General features: G+C 36.8%; 1 protein-coding gene and 1 pseudogene across 12 annotated transcripts; both read left to right on the forward strand.

Moving 5' to 3' along the window:
• Nucleotides 1-337: 337 nt before the first annotated feature.
• LOC114322341 (uncharacterized) lies at nt 338-19,800 on the forward strand. Of its 12 annotated transcripts, none has more exons than XM_082887050.1 (11): nt 338-485; nt 903-1,447; nt 9,409-9,962; nt 14,812-14,858; nt 14,957-16,462; nt 17,070-17,099; nt 17,348-17,421; nt 17,500-17,571; nt 18,219-18,290; nt 18,584-18,655; nt 19,313-19,800. In XM_082887050.1, exons 5-11 carry the CDS (start codon nt 16,438-16,440, stop codon nt 19,634-19,636), a joined length of 669 nt encoding a protein of 222 aa, XP_082743176.1. In that variant the 5' UTR covers nt 338-485; nt 903-1,447; nt 9,409-9,962; nt 14,812-14,858; nt 14,957-16,437; the 3' UTR covers nt 19,637-19,800. The 12 variants fall into 12 exon arrangements, 11 of the variants coding, with proteins under 11 accessions (XP_082743176.1, XP_082743174.1, XP_082743167.1 ...); XM_082887048.1 differs by having other exon boundaries at nt 14,957-16,170; nt 16,261-16,462; nt 17,070-17,421; XM_082887041.1 differs by having other exon boundaries at nt 903-1,101; nt 1,319-1,447; nt 17,070-17,421.
• LOC145800096 (small nucleolar RNA U3) lies at nt 13,351-13,537 on the forward strand (annotated as a pseudogene).
• Nucleotides 19,801-21,000: the final 1,200 nt, after the last annotated feature.

Raw genomic sequence — 21,000 nt, forward strand, 5'->3', positions numbered from 1 at the left:
AGGATAAGTCTTCCATCGATGTGCATGACAAAAGTTCTACAAAAATTTAAAAAAAGATAATAAAAAAACATTTTTCAATGAGCACAATACAAACTTTATAAATTTGAAAAAGGCCTCCATAGATTTGGTTTATATTTTTAAATACACATTCCTTATTTTATTTTTTTTAAAGGGGTTTTTGGTGAAACCCAAGGCCTTTTTAATGAAAAGGACAATGAAAAAAATTAATGCTGTCAAAACTCTCTAGAATTAAAAAATATGGTAAAAGGACTTAAATGCCCACCTGTATATATAAGCAATAAAGACAGTTGGAATGGACAAAGTTGTGGGTCTTTATGGGTTTTCCTGAAATCGAACAGTTGCTCTATGTGTAAACCTACTTTGAAACTCTTCTTCAACAAAACTCGCCTTCGAAAAACCTAGATTGAAGCAAAGATTGAAGCACAATGAGAGAGTATGAATCGCCATTGCTGTGTATTTGGAAGGTAACAAATGATTTCTTTATTTTCCACAGTTTGTTACTTCCGAATCAACCATTTCGGAAACACCAGGTAAATCATCTCTTTTGTAGTAACATTCATACATTGAACTCTCAGATCTGCATATTGAACAATTTCATCATATTATATTGTCTCTGTAGGTTGCATTAAGAGAGTTTAGTTTCGTATTCTTTTCATATTTTAGGATTTAGTTTGTATTTCTAGGGTTTCATATGGAGTTTCGTTTAGTTAATGGGGTTTAGTTCATGAAATCCTTGTTTTATGTCCGTGTTTGTGTTTTTTTTTTTTTTTTTACATTGTTACTATTTTTCATAGTAAAATTTTACTGTTTTTCAAAGTAAAATTTATAATTTCTATTGCTTATTGCCTTTAATTAGTATATTTTCACATTGTCTGTGACAGGATAAGTCTGCTATTTTGAAAAAGAGTTGGACGACAACAGAATAAATGATTTTCGAGCAATATTGATGCATGCGTTCTTAAATGATCATCCAAGATCGTGGACTAAAAAAGAGTACAAAAGCAAGAGTGTAAAAGTGAAAGTGTTAGAAATTGGGCGTGTATGTGGCATGACCCTTTGAATCCTTTGAACCTTATCCAAGTAAGTTTGAATTTGAATTCAAAACTTATTTGGATAATCACTCATGATATTTATATCTATCATATCAATTGATATGGATAGATTGATATATATGGTTATATATCAGATTATATGGTTAAGTTATATATTGATATCATATACGTTATGTGGTTTTTACCCATAACCTTTTTTCCCAAACTCTCTCTCTCTAACTCTCTTCCATATGAGAACGATCCAGCCTCTGCACTGTGACTTGTGTGAGTGATACTCATATTGTAGTATCACTCCACTGCTGGGTTCGTTGTTCGCATTCTTGAAGCACGTAATTTACCCACGAGATTCTTCACTTCAGGTTCTATCACCTAAGGTATGATCTGATAATATTTTTCCGCTGTGTTATGCTTAGTTTTACATTGGTATCAAAGCATATATGGGTATTTTCGTGTTTATTTTTTAAATCATGTGTATAATTTTTATATAAATTAATACACATTATATGCATAAAAATTAATGAAGGAGAAAGATGAAGTGTAGGGTTTTTGCACTTCAACTCTCATTAGATTGAGAGTGTGATACACCTCTTTTTTTTTTTATGTTCATTAAATGTCATTTTTGAGACCATAAATATTTTTATTTTGAAAAATGGACTCCGGCAGTACCGAAATTGGATTAGAAAACACCCTGAAAGGCGGCGCGTGGGCTACATGCGCAAGATGACGCCGTTAGGGGCAGGCACGCGCTGTCACGCGCTTTGCCACACGCTGTCACGTCGTCTATGCGCGCGACTTGCGCCTTTCCACACGCACGTTAGCCGCGCCACGTGCGCTGAGCCGCTCGCCGAGCCGAGCCGCACCATTTTCCGCGCCGGCTTGGCTAGTTTGATGGCTGGGGATAAGGGTCTGTTTGTTTTTTTTTTTAAATCTAGAATTGCGTTAAATGGTCATAAGTAATTCGTTACAGCTTTGTTTTAAGCGTGGTTGGGACTGTTAGTCTCGGAATTAAATTTTTTATCTTTTGTAAAATTTTAGAAATTTTATGAAAATAAAAAATATTTTTTCTGAAATAATAATTCATTATTTATGCTTTAAAATGCTTCTGGTGTTGCATAATTAAGTTTCTGGAGCTGAAATTTTTATTATAAACTGCTGTAATGGTTTAATATGTACTGGTATGGTTGTTGCATTTTACCAGATTCTGAAATATTTATTTTTAATTTTATGTGTGTTTATTAGTTATTTAAAATTCCAGAAAATTTCAGAAAATTTTCAAAAAATTTCAGAATGATGTACATTCTGTTATGGCATAATTTGAATACTAAATATAGCCTATTATTTTTTTGGGGATTTGTAATATGTTGTGATTAGAGAATCATGCTTAGTTCTTTATTTGTTTAAATTCCATTATTAATTATAACATGGCATGAGTTGATTGTGAATCTACATTATGATGCTATTGTATGGAATTAAAATATTTTATCATGTTTTTAGACATGCCATAGTCAGTGGGAGGTTGTTCGGTTGAGAGAAATCTTTGTAGATTTACTCCCGAAAACCAATATTTTGCACATAAATTAAATTTAATTTTGGATAATTGTCACCTGTAGCGCAAGAGATGATTATGAGCATAACGGATTTTCGATCTTGCAACTCGTGTAATATTGTCACTATTTAATTTAGATTTTTCTTGCAAAATTATGCTAATCAAAATTAATCCCAATACGAATTTCTCTCTAAATTGACTTAGCTTATGGAAGTTAATTTGGTTGACCTAGACTTAGTAGAGATGTTTAAATATAAAAAATGTAATCATATTCTTTAGATGAGCAGAAGTCTTGGAGACTTTAGGTCAGACCTTAATTAAGCCAAAATAAGGAAACATGACTCAAAGTTGCCCTGGTTTTGTTGCCTTGTTCGGCACAACAAAATTTGATGTGTGCGCTATGGTTAGCGGCACACTACGTAGTTTTGATTGGCGAGTTTTGGAGTTATGAAATTAGTAAGCTCTCAATAGATCTGTATATGATCTTGACTATTGAGCTGCACGGATTGACTTTGTAATTTGACTTGTAATGATGTTGCATCATTAGATGAAATAACATTCAAGAGTCACGTCATCCAAGAAATGTGAGCTTAAATGAATTAGTCATTAAGTGTAAAATGAGTAGCCAGTATGAGCAGTGTTTTGATCTTTATCCAACTGTTGGGAGTGGATGGAGTAAAATTTCATACACTATAATAGTGTGCATTGAAGTATCACTTGAAGTTAAAAGATTAGCACTTAGTAGCAGCAAAATCTATTAACACTAAGTGAAAAGATTAGCGCCAAGTGGCTGGAAAATCTATTAGCATTTACTATAATAATGTCATTACCTAGTTGGGCCTAAACCTTTAAAACTTGTCTTCAAGAACTCACACATTAGGATGATTGGAATTAGTTTATGACATTGGTCATGAACCGGTGGCTTATTATACTTAATCACGTTAATGAGAAGATGCATGAATGTTTTGAGTAGGCCCTCTTGGGCCCACTCGCTTGTGACACCCTGCTCTCATATGAATGTGTAACTTTGTTCGCAATGGTTGCGCACAAGTAAGTAGGAAAGCCGTAGAAGGTCATTTGTATTGGCACATTTAATCCACTATGATATTTGTGACTAGATATGTGTAAGGGTATGATAGCTAAGCCTCAATCTCGACACATTTATAGATTACGATACGCATCTGAGTCAAGACTATTTGATCTCCCATAAGTCAAAAGTTTAGAGATGATTTTTGACATTGCACATATAAGGTTGAGATCAATTAGATAATAGCTTTCGTGCTTTTAGTTTTGACCAAGGTGACGAGTATCTATTTGAGTTATTTTAGAAAACTCTGTGAAGATAAATGAATACTTAGAAAATTGATTATTCCTAATACTCAACAACACAATAGTGTAGTAGAGATAAGGAATTAAGTATTGTTAATGTTAGGTGGATGATGGCGCAAAATGTTTCCCAATTGGGAATTGCACTTTAGTTTGTTGCCTATATCCCTAACTATATGCCCTCCATATCAGATTTTACACTCCATTTAAGTAATGGGTTAGTGAAGAGCCATCTATGGGCGACCTGCAACCGTTAAGCAGCTTATCTTTATTTTTACTTTTCATAAGGTTGCGAAGTTAAGACCTAGAGTTTTATGGCGCATTATTGTATGTTGTCTTGTAAACACATAGGGTCACGTGGCGCATTATTGTATGCTATCATGTAAACCCTTCGGGTCATGTGCATATAGGTAAGCAGCTTTGTGGGAGTGTAACTAAGTCACATAAAGTTTTCTTAGTAAAGGTGACGTAAATAGAGTTTTTGGAACACTATAAGATAGAGAATTCTAAGCATAGCGCTCTATGTAACTTAGTTGAGAATGAAAAGAAATTTCCAATATCCTAGGGACAGTGGGAGCGATGTCCCTACTAATGGATTACACCATTAGAGAAGAATATTCTACATTCTTAGTTGCGTGGTAGCGAATGTAAAAAATTTTCACGTCATCACTGGGTGATTGAGAAGGAAACATTCATGATTGCTCCGCAAGATGATAAAGAGCCTAGGATAATGCCAAAGGCTTTAGTCCCCTGTTTTTAGAAAGTGGATCAATGTTGCGCAGTTTAAGACAAAGTCTTTGAGGATTAACAATTTCTATAATTTGGTTGACTTTCCATTATGACGCGAAACTGTTCTGAGGTTATGCGCAATTTGGATAGTCATTGTTGAGGCATAAGGCTCGCTAGATACCGAAAAGTCGCACCATTGAGAAAAGTGTAGACCATGAAAAGACTTCCTCCTGGGGAGTGAGATTGTTTCGACTTAGGCTATGATTGACATAAGTTCGGAACATTGATTTGTGGACATTGTGACCCAACTTCTCGTTGGAGAATTAGATAAGTAGATCCGTAGGGATTTACCTTTTGTTTTTATGGTGAAAAGTTATGAGCGCAAAAAGGTTGCTAGTTCCAATAAATCTTTTACAGCCTAAAACAGTTATCCAAATAGTGGTTCTTAGATTTCGTCAAGCCATGATAGGCCGACGATGATCGATGAAGACCATTGAGGCATGATCAATGGTCCAAAAAGAACTTTTTCCTTACTTAGTCATTATGAGCCAGGAATTTATAAGGTTGTCGCCACCTAGGGTGGGCAGTCCTTTATTTTAGATATGATGGACATGAGTGATGTAATTTATATGCTCGGATGTACGATCCTTAGGGATTGTTTTGGGAAAATTCTCAATTTGTCTTCGATGACTTACATAAGGAATATCCTAGAATAATTCTAAATACAAAATTGCAAACCCATTGACTTACCTATCGGTAAAAGCCAGAGCCTTAGCTATTGAGTGAATCCTCAGATTGTCTTTGGGAGAAACAGATGACCTATATTCCTTGATCTTTTTTTTTTTTTGTTATGGGAGCCTAAAGTACGCTATGTGGGCATATTCGGCATGATAAGTGTTATCTTTGGTAAATGGTCAACTGAGTTGTTTAGACATTGACCTTGCTCATTAGACTGTGGATAGAATGCTTTACTAGTAGTATATAAATTTGCCCCTTGTAAGATTCAATGCGCTAGTTGGGCGCATCTACACTAATTAGGCGCATCTAGAATGAACGCAAATTGGTTACCAAAATATATTTAGAGAGGTTATTGCGCAAGAGGTAGTGATCTTGAATCACTTCATGTGAGGTGCACATGGTGGATTCCGTTATATATACTTATCGCAAGAGGTGCTGATAAGGCTTATGTTTGGAATCTAGAATTGCGCAAGCTCTGATCGTGTTTTTTTTTTTTCGATCACTTATTTGTTGTGAGATGATGGGATGTTGACACTATTATGGTTTATGTCATAATGATTAGCAGATGATGATATCAGCAGGCAAGATTGGCTCACTCACATGAGCAATCGCCCTTGGTGCTTGGGAGCGAGCAAGGATGAGACTAGTGGTTTATTTTTTATTTAGAGCCAAGAGAGGCTTAAATTATCCACTATATATGTCGCCTTGGTTATAACCAAGATGAGGTCGTGTTAAGGACCAAACATGGATGTTAGTACCCACTTTTCATGTTATGCCTGTTATGATTAGCCAGATGCGAGATCTCATTTGGCACCTGGAAGGCGAGCAAATAGAGAATTCGGGTTAGGCGCTAGAAAGCAACTAGACTAATATTTGGTATGACGTCACTTTTTTTTAAAGAGTTACTCTACTGTAACATATGGTCATAGTACATGTGCTTGGCGACCGAGTAATGAGGTAAGAGAATAGATCCCTGTTTCCTCACCGTGTGAGTCTTACGTGTCATTATTGATATGACTTTCATTTATGTACCCTTTTGTGACTTTTGACTATGTCATAAGATAAGGGGTTGATGTTCTGCTACTTTGGTATGTTGCCTGCGGTCATGTATGATTCGGCTTTAAGGGACATCATTGGAAAAGCGGTCAATCCTAAACCAAATGGCATGAGGGCAAAGGGAAGATTATCTAGTATACACCACTGTTGTATATTCATTGTCGGCAACTCACATCGCTCTGTATGAGAGGCGGATTGAGTGTGAATATATTGCAAGAATTGAGAGGGTCAAACATGCTCTTTTTGAGGGATTAGAGATGTTTTTTAGACCGGTGTAATTAGATGGGTCTGGAGTATATGAGACACTATTTCTATTCTTTTTAGATTGATGTCTCTATGCTGGCTCATTTTGAGTTTCTAGTATAGAGCTTCCACATGCAGGTGTTTCTCAGCAGTCGCACGGTGCATTGGCTAGTATGAGATTGTTCATTTTTGGGGAGATTGAGATAGAGATGTGGCAGTGTCATGCCAACTCATGTGCGAGTGGGAGATGTTAGAAATTGGGCGCTCATCTAGCATGACCCTTTGAACCCTTTGAACCTTATCCAAGTAAGTTTGAATTTGAATTGAAAACTTATTTGGATAACCACTCGCGATATATATATCTATCATATCAACTAATATGGATAGATTGATATATATGGTTATATCAGATTATATGGTTAAGTTATATATTGATATCATAGACATTATGTGGTTTTTACCCATAATCTTTTTTCCCAAACTCTCTCTCTAACTCTCTCCCATATGAGAACGATCCAGCCTCTGCACTGTGACTTGTATGGGTGATACTCATACTGTAGTATCACTCCACTGCTAGGTTCGTTGTTCGTATTCTTGAAGCACATGATTTACCCACACGATTCTTTGCTTCAGGTTCTATCACCGAAGGTATGATCTGATAATATTTTGCCACTGTGTTATGCTTAGTTTTACAGAAAGTATAACATCGCAAAAGAGGATGTCAATGAAACAACAAATAGAATTTAAGAAAAATAATATAACTTGTTGAGAAATATCTTGAATGTTGTAAATGGTGTAAAAGATATAGCTAGGGTTCGACTTTTTTAAGAAATATAAGCAGGGTTTGGTTTGACTTTTTTTTTTTTGGTTCTAATGATATTTTGAAAAGTATGTTAAAGGATGATATATATAATGGAATATGATTACTTGTTATTTTGGTAGTATGTGTCTGTGTTATTAGTAAATGTGTTTATGCTTATGATAAATTATTATACACTTCATTGCTATGCTTTTGTGAGTTTTGGTGCAGTTGGTTGGATATGTTTGGTTGTAACACTTATAGCAGCCCATAATTTACTAAACAGTAAAATGTTATTGTATTACAAAGTAAAATGTTACTATGTTACATAGTAATATTTTACTTGTTTGAGCTAATATTGTAATAATGGGATAGAATGATGCATTTCAATTCCAAAGAAATTGTAACGGCCAACTTAAACTACTTTACAACTTAGTGTTGCACAAAACAATTCAACAATAAAGTATAAAATAGACTATTATTTGACCTGTATGCCTAATTCCATTCACCCATCCAGCAAACAACAAAGGCCTTTCAACATGACGACAAAACATTGGGAGTAAATCTATTTGATCATCAATAAAGTTGGATCCACTAGTAACATTCAATTATGTAACTCCATCAATAACAAGTCCAAGATTTTCATTTGAATTGGCCATTTAAAGAACAATCCTGAAACAAAAATGTTACAAAACAGTAGAATGTTATTGCCAAAAACAATAAAATGTTAATTACTACCAGATTAACACTTTATTGTATTCTTGAACAAGGCATCAACCAAAAAATAGAGTATATGCAATCAACATAGAACGAAAACAAACCGGGAAAAAAAAAATTAGGAAGCTCTACAAACAACAATCAACAATCAACAAATTAATCGAAGAAACACTCGCAACAAATTCAACAAACCTGAAACTCGGATAGTGATGGAATTAATCTCTGAAACTCAATCAACACTCGCAAAAACGAAACTTATGCCACAAATTGATTGCGTATAGAAAGTTGAAAAATGATTTATACCCTCACTGGGGGTCGACCCCCAGTGAGGTGGAGGCCCATGATTGGGTGAAAAAAAACAGTTTTTTTTTTTTTTTCGGTTGGCAGTCAGTAGGGGCGCGCCACGTCACTAGGGGCGCGACCCCCACTGGGGGTATAAGGCACAGCCGTAGAAAGTTGAATCGTGAAATCATGATTGCCTATATACAAATTGATCATGATCTTTGTTTGAACAATGACAGCTTACGTGAAATCGTGATCTCTCTTTGATTCAAAATCTCTGAAACATATACAGGGGCATGATTGTCTAGAATAAAAACAAAAAATATTAGTCTGGACTTCATGGAGGACACACTTGTTGCTCAGGGGATTTAGGAAGTAATTTTGGACCATCCTTTACACTAAAAAAAAGCCCAATAAAGGATTTTTGGCCAAAAGTTCTTTTTTTAAAGTTCACGTTAAAAAGACTTCATATGTTTCGAAAAGCTTAGTATGTTATTTTGGGCCATTAAAAAAAGTACTCTACTAATCTGAAATAAGTTGTGCAGGTTTAGTATTCCCTTTTCCCCCACTAGTATAGTCTTTACTTTGAATCTATCAATTCTATTTGTTAAATAATTTATAACACTTTTTTGTTTTTTATTTCAGGGTTGTCATAAACAAGTTAATTAACCCTCGAAATTAATAAATATTATTAAAATTTATAGTTAAATATAAAAGACTTTCTATTTATATTTCCCCCTAAATCTTATTGAAGATTAGGCCTACCTTGGCAAGATATTTGTCAAACCACATAAATCATGTGCATTCAATCATCTTGATTTTTTCTTTGTTTGTTCCATTATTATAAACTGTGTGATATATTATTTTTTAATCTCAGTTGTTTTCTATTGTCACTACAGGAAATCATGGATTTAGCGACGTTTAATTACCGGCGTTTATTTAAACGTCACCTTTTTTGATAATTAACGACGTTTTGTAAACGTCGCCTTTTGTGTTAATTAAAACGGTCCCGTTTCTGAATAGAGGTCGTTTGAAAGTGCCTCCAAATCCTTATTTCCAAACCCACTCCCTATCTCTCTTCAAACCCCAATTTCCAAACCCTACACAAAGTCGATCTCTTCTCACAACTCCAAGGTAACTCTCTCTCTCTCTCACTCTCTCTCTCCCTCTCTCTCTCTCTAAACCCTAATTTCAGTCTCAGAGGATCGAATCAATACGAAGTTCTCTCGCTCGATTCCTCTTTAGCATGGTGATTCCTCTTAGTGATTCATCTCAGAGTGATTGCTATTTTGATTTTGAAGTTCTCTTTCTCTCGATTGTGAGCACCACCTTCTACAATCTTAGAAAAATAGATCGAATCCTTCAAAACCTTCTTTAGCTCGGTGATTCCAGTTGTGGTGTTCGTCTTTGTGGATTTGGAACTCTTCGTCTTCTTCGATCAGTGAGATCAGAGGTTAGTTGAGCTCAAATTTTAGGAACATTTGAAACTTGTTTCTTTCTTAGATGTTTCTTCTGTGCTCTGTTTTGAATTGTTGTTTGTGAATCTCTCTTTGCTCATCTTCTTCCCATTGGTTTGTGAAGATTTAGTGGGTATATTTTTAATTTTTCTTCTGTGCTCTGCTTGTGAATAGCTGTTTGTTATTTTGCTTAAATTGTGTGGATTTCGTACCAAAGTGTTGTTTCGTGGATGCAATGATAGACTAGTTAGACTTGTAGTGATATTCATTAATAATGAAATTTGTAAATCTAAATATAGTTTTTTACTCATTGATAGACTATTGAGCTGCTTCCAAGTGGTGAGAATGAGAGAAATTAACGACCTACTTTGCTTTTTGTCTCATTCTTCTTCTGTTGGTTAGTTCTTAGTCAAGAGAAAATAATAATAATAATGGAGATGGTATATATAGTCCAGCTGGCCAAGGAATAATAAGGGTTACTAGTCTACTTACCAAATGCCAAATAACTTAATTTAATTTGGGTTCTCGCCTACATATACAGAGAATGCTTATATACAAAGAATTCATCATGGTTTAGTAGTTGTCTGCAACATATGCATGTGGTCCAATTATCAGTTTTCATGGTGTGTTAAATATTGAAAATGCTCAATTTTGTTGCTTTTAATTTTAGTGCATATACAACCAAAACAGAAAAATTAATTTAGTTGATTGTCTTATTTGGATGCTCTAGGATCTTGATTAACTCAGTATCAGTATGACTTTTTTGTTTTTTTGTTTTTGTTTTTGGACTTTGTTGTCTTATTTAGATACTCTACTAAGGATCTTAAAGCTTGTCCAATTTTATCATGGAAGTTGAGAAAATTTCCCTATTTTTAGTTGTAGAACAGTGTGAAAAATATATGTATTATTGATTGATGTATCTTGATTGTTATTTTTGTATATATTACAAATCAGAGTGGCTCATTATATAGGAGAGGGTTTGGGTAGTAGGTGAGGAGTAGGTGAGGGTAAATTGGTGGTAGGTGTAGTAGGTGTGGTAGTAGGTGGTGGTAGGTGTAGGTAAATTCTAACAGCCCCCCGCAAACTCAAGGAGGATAGAAACTAACCAACTTGAGTTTGAAGAGAGGAACAAAACAAGAAAATACATAAAAAATAAAAAAAATAAAAAATAAAATGATACGAGACACTGTATGGTCGTGTCAGACCGTTGGTGAAGACACTGTATGGTGGTGTCATAACGTTGTAGAGGACACTGTATGGTGGTGTCATAACGGTGTAGAGGACACTGGATGGCGGTGTCAGACCGATGTAGAAGACAGTTTATGGGGTCATGTCGGACCGTTGTAGCAGACAGTTTATGGGGTCATGTCGGACCGATGTAGCAGGACACTGTGTGGTCGTGTCAGACCGATGTAGAAGACAGTTTATGGGGTCGTGTCGGACCGTTGTAGCAGACAGTTTACGGGGTCTTGCTGGACCCTTGTAGAAACTAACCGAAATCAATGTCGAGACAGTTTACAGAGTCTTGTCGGACCCATGAAGGAGCTAACCGGAATCAATGTCGGGACAGTTTACAGAGTCTTGTCGGACCCTTAAATGAGCTAACCGGAATCAATGTCGGGACAGTTTACAGAGTCTTGTCGGACCCATGAAGGAGCTAACCGGAATCAATGTCGGGACAGTTTACAGAGTCTTGTCGGACACTTGTAAAAGCTAACCGGAATCAACGTCGGGACAGTTTACAGAGTCTTGTCGGACCCCTTAAAAAATCGCATCCTCAAAAGGTGCGCCCAATTTTCAAAAGGCGTGCCCAATCCATTAAAAGGCGTGCCATCAAAAGGCGTGCCCAATTCATCAAAAGGTGTGCCGGACATGATGGCGAGGCACGTGGGCGCCTTGGCTTGCGTGCCCGTTTGTCGGCTGGTGGCAAGAGGCGCGCGATGCGCGTGGCTGCCTTGGCTATTTAACCAAGGTTGATGCTGAGGCTGAGGCAGAGAAAAGCTGCGAAAAAACCTCTGAAAAAAAACTTCGTTGTGCTGAGAGAGAGAGGCTGAAAAACTCTTCGTTGAGAGAGAGAGTCTGTAACATACTGTTGCCCAGAAAATGGCCTCGTCCTCGTCTTCCCGTGGACTGCTCACCCTCTTTCCCGACCTCAACGAGTCAACAAGAGAGAGAACTGGTGCGGTGGCACTGGAACCTCAACCAAGCGCCCCGGAGTTTGCTCCGTTGAACTTTCCGATGCGGTCTGTGGAGCAAAGAATGGCAGTGCAGTCGGATGTGGAGGCCAATCAGTATACTTTGAAGGCATGTGTGGAAAGCATGACGGCGGTCACAAATTTGTCGAACCGGCTGCAGAGTAGGACAAATGAGGTGCAGCATTTAAACTCCCAGCTGGCTCTGCTCCAACGCATGTATAAGGATGCGCGAGCAGAGATCAGTGTGCTAAAGGCAGAAAACAAGGAGCTGAAGCGGAAGGCCACCGTGATGTTCCGATTTGGAGGGCCGCCATATACTGTAGTAGAGGAGCAGGGGGGAGTGAACGTGCTCGGCGGCGTGGGAAACACGGAGGCCGCACCGTCAAGGACCGCCCAGGACGGAGGCAAAAAGAAGAGACCGGCGGCAGAGTAGGTCGGTGGGTGGCCGTCTGCAGAAAAGAAAACAAAGCTGTGGTTGTTTTTGTGTATTTTTGTGGTGTTGTTGTTGTTGTTGTTGTTTTTTTTTTTTTTTTTTTTTGTGTGTAAAATGTGGATCGGGGTGGATCCCGATATGAATAAAATGAGTGTATTGTGCAAATCCGAATGGCGTGAAGGGACAAGACGGAGCAGAAAAATTAAATTGGAATGAATGTTTTTTTTTTTTTTTTTTTTTTAAATAAAATAATAATAATAATAATAATAATAATAATAATAATAATAATAATAATAATAATAATAATAATAATAATAATAATAATAATAAATAAAATGAAGTGGGGGAAATTAGTGGAATCAATTAAGGCTAGTATAATATATTGGAGTGGGGAAAAGAATGAGGAGAATGTGGAGTATAGAATAAAATAAAAATGGGTATTTGAAAAAGATTAAAAAAAAAAAAAAGTTTTAGAAAAAAAAATAAATAAAAATAATAGAGGTGAAAGAGGACAAGCCCACGTGGGTGGTTTTTTTTTTTTTTTTTTGTTTTTTTTTTAATATAATATAATAAAAAGATATATATATATACATATATATATAAAATAACAAAAGTGGGAACAATGAGTGCACAAGAAGCTTTATAATAAAAAAACAATTTTGGACGGTGGTGTGAAACCCAAACCGAGGCCGATTTTAAACCAAAACAATAAATTTTTATTTTCATTCTCATATTGTGTGAGAGAGAGAATCAGGAACCAAAGTTCATCTGTATCCTTGAGTGCGAAGGAGACAGGAACCAAAGTCTGGTCGATGAATCAGGACCGCATGAGCAGAGCGTGATTAACAGCTCCTGTTGGTTCGTCTCGGACGTTGCAGAGCAGTAGAGGATCGTGCTCTGCTTGTGTCGACTGGCAGGGATGGTCGTGCGGTGGTCTCGGTCCAGGTCAACGGTGGGGCAAATGGTGGTGGTGGTGCGCCGCTGCCACGGCGCCATGGTGGCGAGGCCCGAGCGAGCCGCCAAGGATGCTCCGAATAGGGAGGAGAAAGTAGAACTCCGTGTCGCCGATCTGGAGAAGGTCTTGGGAGTCGAGCTTGACGAGAGGTGGAGTACGCCTTCGACGAAGCAACCGTTCTTGCCGAGGACTGCGAGAGCGAAGCGACGGCGCTGGAAGTCGTAGAAGATGCGGGCGTGGTGGAGATGATGGATTGGTTGCTGCGAAGAAGATGAGTCGCAGATCTATTGAAATCCTCAGGAGCCGAATCAAAAAAGAAGAGTTTCTGGTATGTGTTGAAAAAACTCCAGCAGGCAGCGAAGGCAAGGTTGCCGGCCGGCTGCCTGCCAGAAAGAAATGAGTATAGGCCTAAATCTTATGGCTCTGATACCATGTGAAAAATATATGTATTATTGATTGATGTATCTTGATTGTTATTTTTGTATATATTACAAATCAGAGTGGCTCATTATATAGGAGAGGGTTTGGGTAGTAGGTGAGGAGTAGGTGAGGGTAAATTGGTGGTAGGTGTAGTAGGTGTGGTAGTAGGTGGTGGTAGGTGTAGGTAAATTCTAACAAACAGCATATGAACTTCACTGGTCAGATTTTCAGATATATTGATTTTTAAATTTTTTTTTTTTTTTTTTTGTGCACTTTTCTTTCCCAAATTGGGTTGTCATTGTGTTATTCATGTTTTTTTTTGTAGTTTCAGAAATCATGCTTTGGGGGATAGGGACTTCTCAAATACAACTTTTTTAGGAATGTTTTAGTTGTCCTTAACAATTATGTGCATCAATAGTTTATATAATGGTAGTTCAGTAATTTCACGTATTAAAGGACTGCTTGTTTGGTTACTGGTTATGTAAATTCCCAATATTGAAAACGATTATTTGAGTCATTCGAGGAGCTTAGTAAGTTATATTCGCTGGAAATGACTATTTTTAAAAGTCTAAATATTATATAGTTTCAATTTTGGTTTGGTACATGCAATAGTTTATATAGTGATCCTTGGCTTGCTCGCCATAGTTTTCTTGTTAGTTTACTCATCAAAACTTTAATCTTAGCAATAGTTTGTTGGGTTGACTCCCCATGACTATCTTGGTTTGATCCTTACCCATCTTGCCTTCCTTGGGTGTTGGTTTAACATGCCATGATAATGTACTAACATTTCTTTTATCATATAACTTTTTGGCTCAACCTTATTTCTTACCAATTTGATTCAGCAATAGGAACAATATTTTCCTCAACAGATACAGTGTGGACACTGCAGGTTGGTTGGCACTGTATATTTGAGTTCACCGCTTCAGTTTCATGAATTATGGCCGATTATTTTCATGGATTTCTTAAGTATCTTGAATTTTCATGCAGGTTCTACATCAAGATAAGACTCCTTTGCAGTATAGTCTAGTCTTCTCTCTGAGCTCAACGTTGATGGTTCTATGCTTAGTTCTGGAAATCTACTATCCAGTTTTGTGCCCATCCATTTTTGTTCATTATCCAGTTTTGTTGGAAATTCAAGGCCTCATTTACCGGAAAGATCCATCATTGATCTCATCCCAGACCACTGAATGATCAGCATTAGCTTTAACCTTGTCCCAGTGCAGTGGCTTCAGTTTCATCCCTTTTGTGCTTTCTCCATTGGGAGCCTCAACCCTACTATTGATGCTTGTCTTTTCCCTTGGTACAGGAGAGGGTTTCATTGATAAAACCAAACCACCAGTCCCAGGTGGTGGAGGTAGTGGTGCAGGATTTCTCTTTGCTGAAGTTGGTAATGGAGGAGGTGGTGGTGTGGTGGTGGTGGTGGTGGAGGCTGAGGAGGTTGTGGTGGTTGAGGGGGGCATAATGGTTGTGGTGGTGTCACAATGGGTGAAGGAATAAGTGGAGCTGGTTTTGCCACTTTGGCAATATCATCCATATTACATGGCTCATGAAGCAATGGGATTTCCTGAATTCTTTAAGAGTTCTTGAGTTTATCTCGTCTAGTATAAATCCTCTTTTCTTCTTCATCTTCTTCTTCTTCTTCTTCCATTGAAATTGGATTTACCCAAACTTTAGAGAAACAACTCATGAGGTGTCTTTGTTCAAGTTTTCTCAAATAAAGAACATCCAACCCATTCTCATCAACAATTAGTCCTTTCAGAGTTCCTTCTAGTTCTCTGAACTCTTGATGACTCACCACCACTGTTTCTTCTTGACGAAAACTTGAATCAAATTTCTCTCTGTGATACTATTGAGCTAAGGCTAATTTGTGGAAGAGCAAGAACAAGATCCCAAAAACTAGAGTACTTGCAGCTGTGGCCACAACAGCTTTAACAGCTCTTCGATCCAGCGATCGAGTTTCCTTTATGACTGGCACTTGTGCCGAAGAGATTGGAAGATCGTTCAGAATTCCAGGTGTTGGGCTTATTACTGGAGAATTATATGCTGATGAAGAATTAATGTTTTATGGAGTTTCTGATTGAGAAAAGGAGAGAGAACAAAAATAGAACAAGACAAACAGGATTAAGAAAAAGGGAGGAAACCCTGGCTGACCCATTTGAAGCATTATGGACTTCTGATTCCTGCAAAGAAAGTGCAAGAAAGTTTGTTCTTCTTTCCTTCTTTTTTGGTTATTTTGAGCAATGCAAAGATAATTTAGTGGTTGTTTGTGTTTGGGTTTTGATTGTTGACAGTTTCAAGAAGGTGGTTGATGTTGGTGGGTTTCGCTTTACTCTTCCCTGACTTATATACTTCAGTGTTGTGTAAAGTCAGTGTTGGTATCATCTTAAATTCTCAGATGATGCTATCTAGTAGTCCAGTAAAATCCCAAACAAATCCTATGTAACCCCCATTTTTTTACAACCGAAACCATGCCTCGTTCTTGTGGTGATGGAGGTTAGTATTTGTTTCCTTTTGTCGTCTCTCTTTCTTTCTTTCTTTCTTGCTTTGAATTTAAATTTTTTTTTGCCATTTTTTATTTGTTTGTTGTTTTGTTCTCTGAAATCATTTGCTCAAAATGACGATTTTTTTTTTTTTTTAAATTTCAATTCTTTGATCTACTTGCAAAAGGTACATGGCATCTGTTTAAGACTTTCAGCATATTGGAAACAAAAAATTAAAGCAATAAAATTGTGCGAAATATATATAGTACTTTTGGTCATATGATTTTTCATATGGTATTGTTTTTTCGATATTGGTAGTAGCAATGCCATCATCATTATGTATTCATTTCAAGAAAACAAAATTTGTTAGTTACTTTTTTATTCTTGATTTGTCACTAATTTTACTTTCATAATTGACGTTTCTCTTTGTCTGTGTGTGTGGATATATTCTAATAAAGGTTCTTTGTTTAACTTATATGTTTTTCACAACCTCAATCAACCAATGTTGCAAGTCAATGTTTTTATACTTTAGTTTAACTAATACGTGCTATGGGTTAAATGTTTTTGATATTGTCTTTTCATGATTTTTTGCTCAAATTTGTTGCGATTCTCTTTCACAGGAACATCTTCAGCTTCTTCTGGTTCAAACAGTTGAGTGTGAAGCATTTTTCTCTTAATAAATGAAGTTGCTCGATTGCTCCTAGGCACTTTCCCGCTTTTCATTTCTATTTTTTCTTTCTTTTTAAATGTACTGATATCATATATGCGATAGACCCTTCAGAAAGTGGCATTTAAATGTTGCCACATAACAAAGGAAGTAGCGACCGGTTTTCAGCAACTTCTCTATCTTTCTTCCTTCACATTTATGTTCGTGATATCTTGTATATGTCTTTTCAAGGTCCACCTGGCACAGGGAAAACTACGACTTCTGCAACAATTGTATACCATATGGCCAAACAAGGCCAGGGCCAGGTAAATTCATTAGCATGTATTTCAATTACTAAGATCTTGTATTTGATTACATGCCTTTTGATGATTTGTTGCTATCAGGTTTTGGTTTGTGCTCCAAGTAATGTGGCTGTTGACCAGCTAGCTGAAAAGATCAGTGCAACAGGATTGAAGGTATGCATTGTTTGGTTGATCATAAAACCATATCTACAGCAATACTAGCTTTGGTTGTTTTATTTTATTATGGTACTTAAATTGTTTGATGCATTTATCTAGTTTGTGTCAGGCATGTGTGAATAATTTGTTTGGCCACTTGCTGAAGTCAATGCTGCAAATGTGCAGAGCTGAGCCAAGTACCTGGCTATTTGGGCTCTGCTTTGGCTTGGAGAAAAAGAGATTCTAAATTTTTTAGAATTTTTCCAAATAAGGGAAAGAATAAGAAAGACCACCCAAAATATTGATTTGATGGCATTTCTTTTGTTGACAACAACTTGCTGTTCCTCAGTGTGTTTGGTTGAGAGTTTTCCTTGTTAAATTTTTTTTTATTGGCTTTTGCTTCACCCCCTGAAAAAGAGAGGGTTGTATTCCAAGGGTTTTTAATGCTTTCCTTCTACAAGTATTTTTACTTGAGCCATTGATCTTTTGGCTTTATTTGTGTGGTATAACTTTTGGTCTATTGTTCAGACAATCATCTTCCCAATCAACATTAGTCTATTCATGTATTTTTTTAACATGAGGACAAATGTTGATTTTCCGTTTGAGATATTTGATTTTTTGTTTTTCATTGATGTGAGATTTTTAATTTTTTTTAATTAAACCAGGTTGTTAGGCTCTGTGCAAAATCAAGGGAAGCTGTAAGTTCTCCCGTGGAGCATTTAACTGATCACTATCAGGTTTGTTTACTTGTTAATTGGTCAAATATTTTTATTCCCATTTAACAGATTTCCTTCTTTAAAATGCCACCAGCCCATAGAACATTTTTCTCTCTAACTTGTCTCTTTTCTCACTATCAGGTTTCTTTAAAATTCGAGTTTGCAGGATTACTTTTCAGTTTAGTGGTTTTTAACTTTTCGAAAAACATGCCAAGTCATCCTTTCCAATCTTGGTTTGTGAGCATTTTACTGTCATAAAGGATTGCCAATCTTTTCTGCTCTGGTTTACATGATTGCTTTCAATCTGTTTATAGGTCCTTATTGATGAATCTACTCAAGCAACTGAGCCCGAGTGTCTTATTCCCTTGGTTCTTGGCGTGAAGCAGGTAAACAAGTCTTTATATGCTACTTTCTAGTCTATTGTTATCTGCTTCTTTTTCTGATAATAGATTTCTCTATTAGGTTGTTCTTGTTGGTGACCATTGGATAATAGATCTCTCGCTGATTCACATAAATATGAAACCACACCCATATAAAAAGTTTAATAAAAAATTTAATAAACTATTTAGTATCCTAGCATGACTCATTAATTTTTACTCCCATTTAACAGATTTCCTTCTTTAACATGCCACCAGCCCATAGAACATTTTTCTCTCTAACTTGTCTCTTTTCTCTACTCAACATATAAGTAATTGATGACAATGAAAATGAAAACCCACTAAGAGAACAGAGAACAGAGAAAATTCAATGCACAAACTTGAGAGTCCATAGATCAACAACACACATGTCAATGGCAGAGCAGCTCAACGTTGATCGCATGGCTTGCATGTGAGTGTCAATCGATTCTTGTTCTTGCTGATGGAACAAGATCACACACAGACAAATCAAGGAGTAAAAAAAAAGTCAGCCATGGAAGCTAAAGAAATTTAGGAAACTTTTCCATTCTTTGAGTTTCGGTAACATTTCTCATCATTGAGTTTAATTCTTAAGATGATTTACTTTTTCTGATTCTCTATCTTAAGTTCTGAATCTGTGATTTGCAGTGGAATTTATCTAATTTGGTGATTATGCTCAGGAATAGATATAGAGCAGTGACGACCAAGCAAGCTCTAATGGCGGACCAGAGCTCTCTAGCTTCTCTCTCCCCAAATCACACCATACCCATTTCTTCTTTCTTTGGTTCTCCAAGGTTTTTCAATGGGTTTCAAGCAATGGGTCACTCTGAAATTGAAACAATGAGTCCTATTCCTAGTTCAATTCATGACATCAAACCATTCTCCCCTGTTGGCAACCAATTCCCCAACAATTTCTCAGGAAACAAACACTCTTGGGAAAAATTAAACCCGAAAGGCATTGGTCTTTCATAGTACTTGTATGTATAATTAGTTTGAATTGCATCTTTTCTGCCGATTTGTTTTGTAATAACTTTCAACTTACCACTAGGCACTAGTTTAATTTTATTTCATCTTGGAATTGAAATATTTTTGCATATTGAGAAGCATGAATTGATCCAGTATTATGTTTACCTAAATTTAGTCAATATATTGAATATTTTTCATCTTTATTACAGGTATTTTTTTTTAGTTAAATCTCACAAAATTAGCACAATTTTTTTTTTAAAAAAAAAATGAAGCTACAACGGCGTTTTTAAACGCCGCTATAGAATTTTGCAAATGGTTATATTTTTAAATAGAAAAGATCTATCACGACGTTTTTAAAACGTCGCTAAATGTGATGTGACGTCACTGTAGAGTTATGCAGCACATTTGGCGGCGTTTTCAAAAGCGCCGCCTATACTAATATAGCGACGCTTTTAAAGCGTCGTAAAGCTACAACGACGGCCGCATCTTCGACGTTTGGTATTAAATGTCACAAAAACAATTAGCGACGTTTTTGATATCTATGGCGGCGTTTTTTAAACGCCACTAAAAACCTAATTTTCAGCAGTGTGTGCCCAACAATTATGTCAATGTGTGTATACGTATTGAGAGGGGAATTTGTACTGAACAAATGGACCGAGCTAAATCATGGACCTTTGTTGACCGCACAAGCGGACTAGCACGTCGTTACGGATGTTGGGCCGAGTTAGGTTGTGAGTCGAACTGAGCGCATGGCTTGATGATGGGCCAGTCTAGGTTTGATTTGGGCCATAAGCATGGACTGAGCTAAGATAAAAATGAAGTAGTTTATCTAGGGCGAGCTACCTTATGATTTTGCGGGGGTGACCAGCAAATGGGGACTTTGACCGGAATAAGTGCAAAGACTCTTGAAAGGCTTAGCCAAGCCGTAAGACCGACTAGAGTTGCCAACCTAGGCTCGGTCAACATAAGAACATTCAGAATTAGCACGGTTGAAGATAGCTAAAGTGGAATTAATTTAGAAGTGATAGCTCAATCAAAGCATTCCACGTGGCCCAATGAAGAAGAGGAATCCACTCGAGATACGCGTCAATACCATTTGGCAGTTTGGCCAATGCTATTTGGCAGGATTGATGCGCATATGTATTAAGAAAAGAGATGATAGTACGTCCACTTGTCCAGCAAAGAACAAAGGAGATAGTGCGCTTGCAACCTTGGAAAGCAAGGCAATAGCCTAGATAAGGCGCATGTCCTCACTGAGAAAGGAGTAAGCAAACTTGCACTATTTACTCTCTCTACTCTCCTTCTCTGAAGAGTGCTAACTTGACCCTTGGAAGAATTTTCTGGCAAACCATCCGCCTAGTAGCTCACTT

The sequence above is a fragment of the Camellia sinensis genome, chromosome 9 (genome assembly GCF_055761805.1).
Source record: "Camellia sinensis isolate YWXY chromosome 9, ASM5576180v1, whole genome shotgun sequence".
In the NCBI taxonomy this organism is placed as follows: Eukaryota; Viridiplantae; Streptophyta; class Magnoliopsida; order Ericales; family Theaceae; genus Camellia; species Camellia sinensis.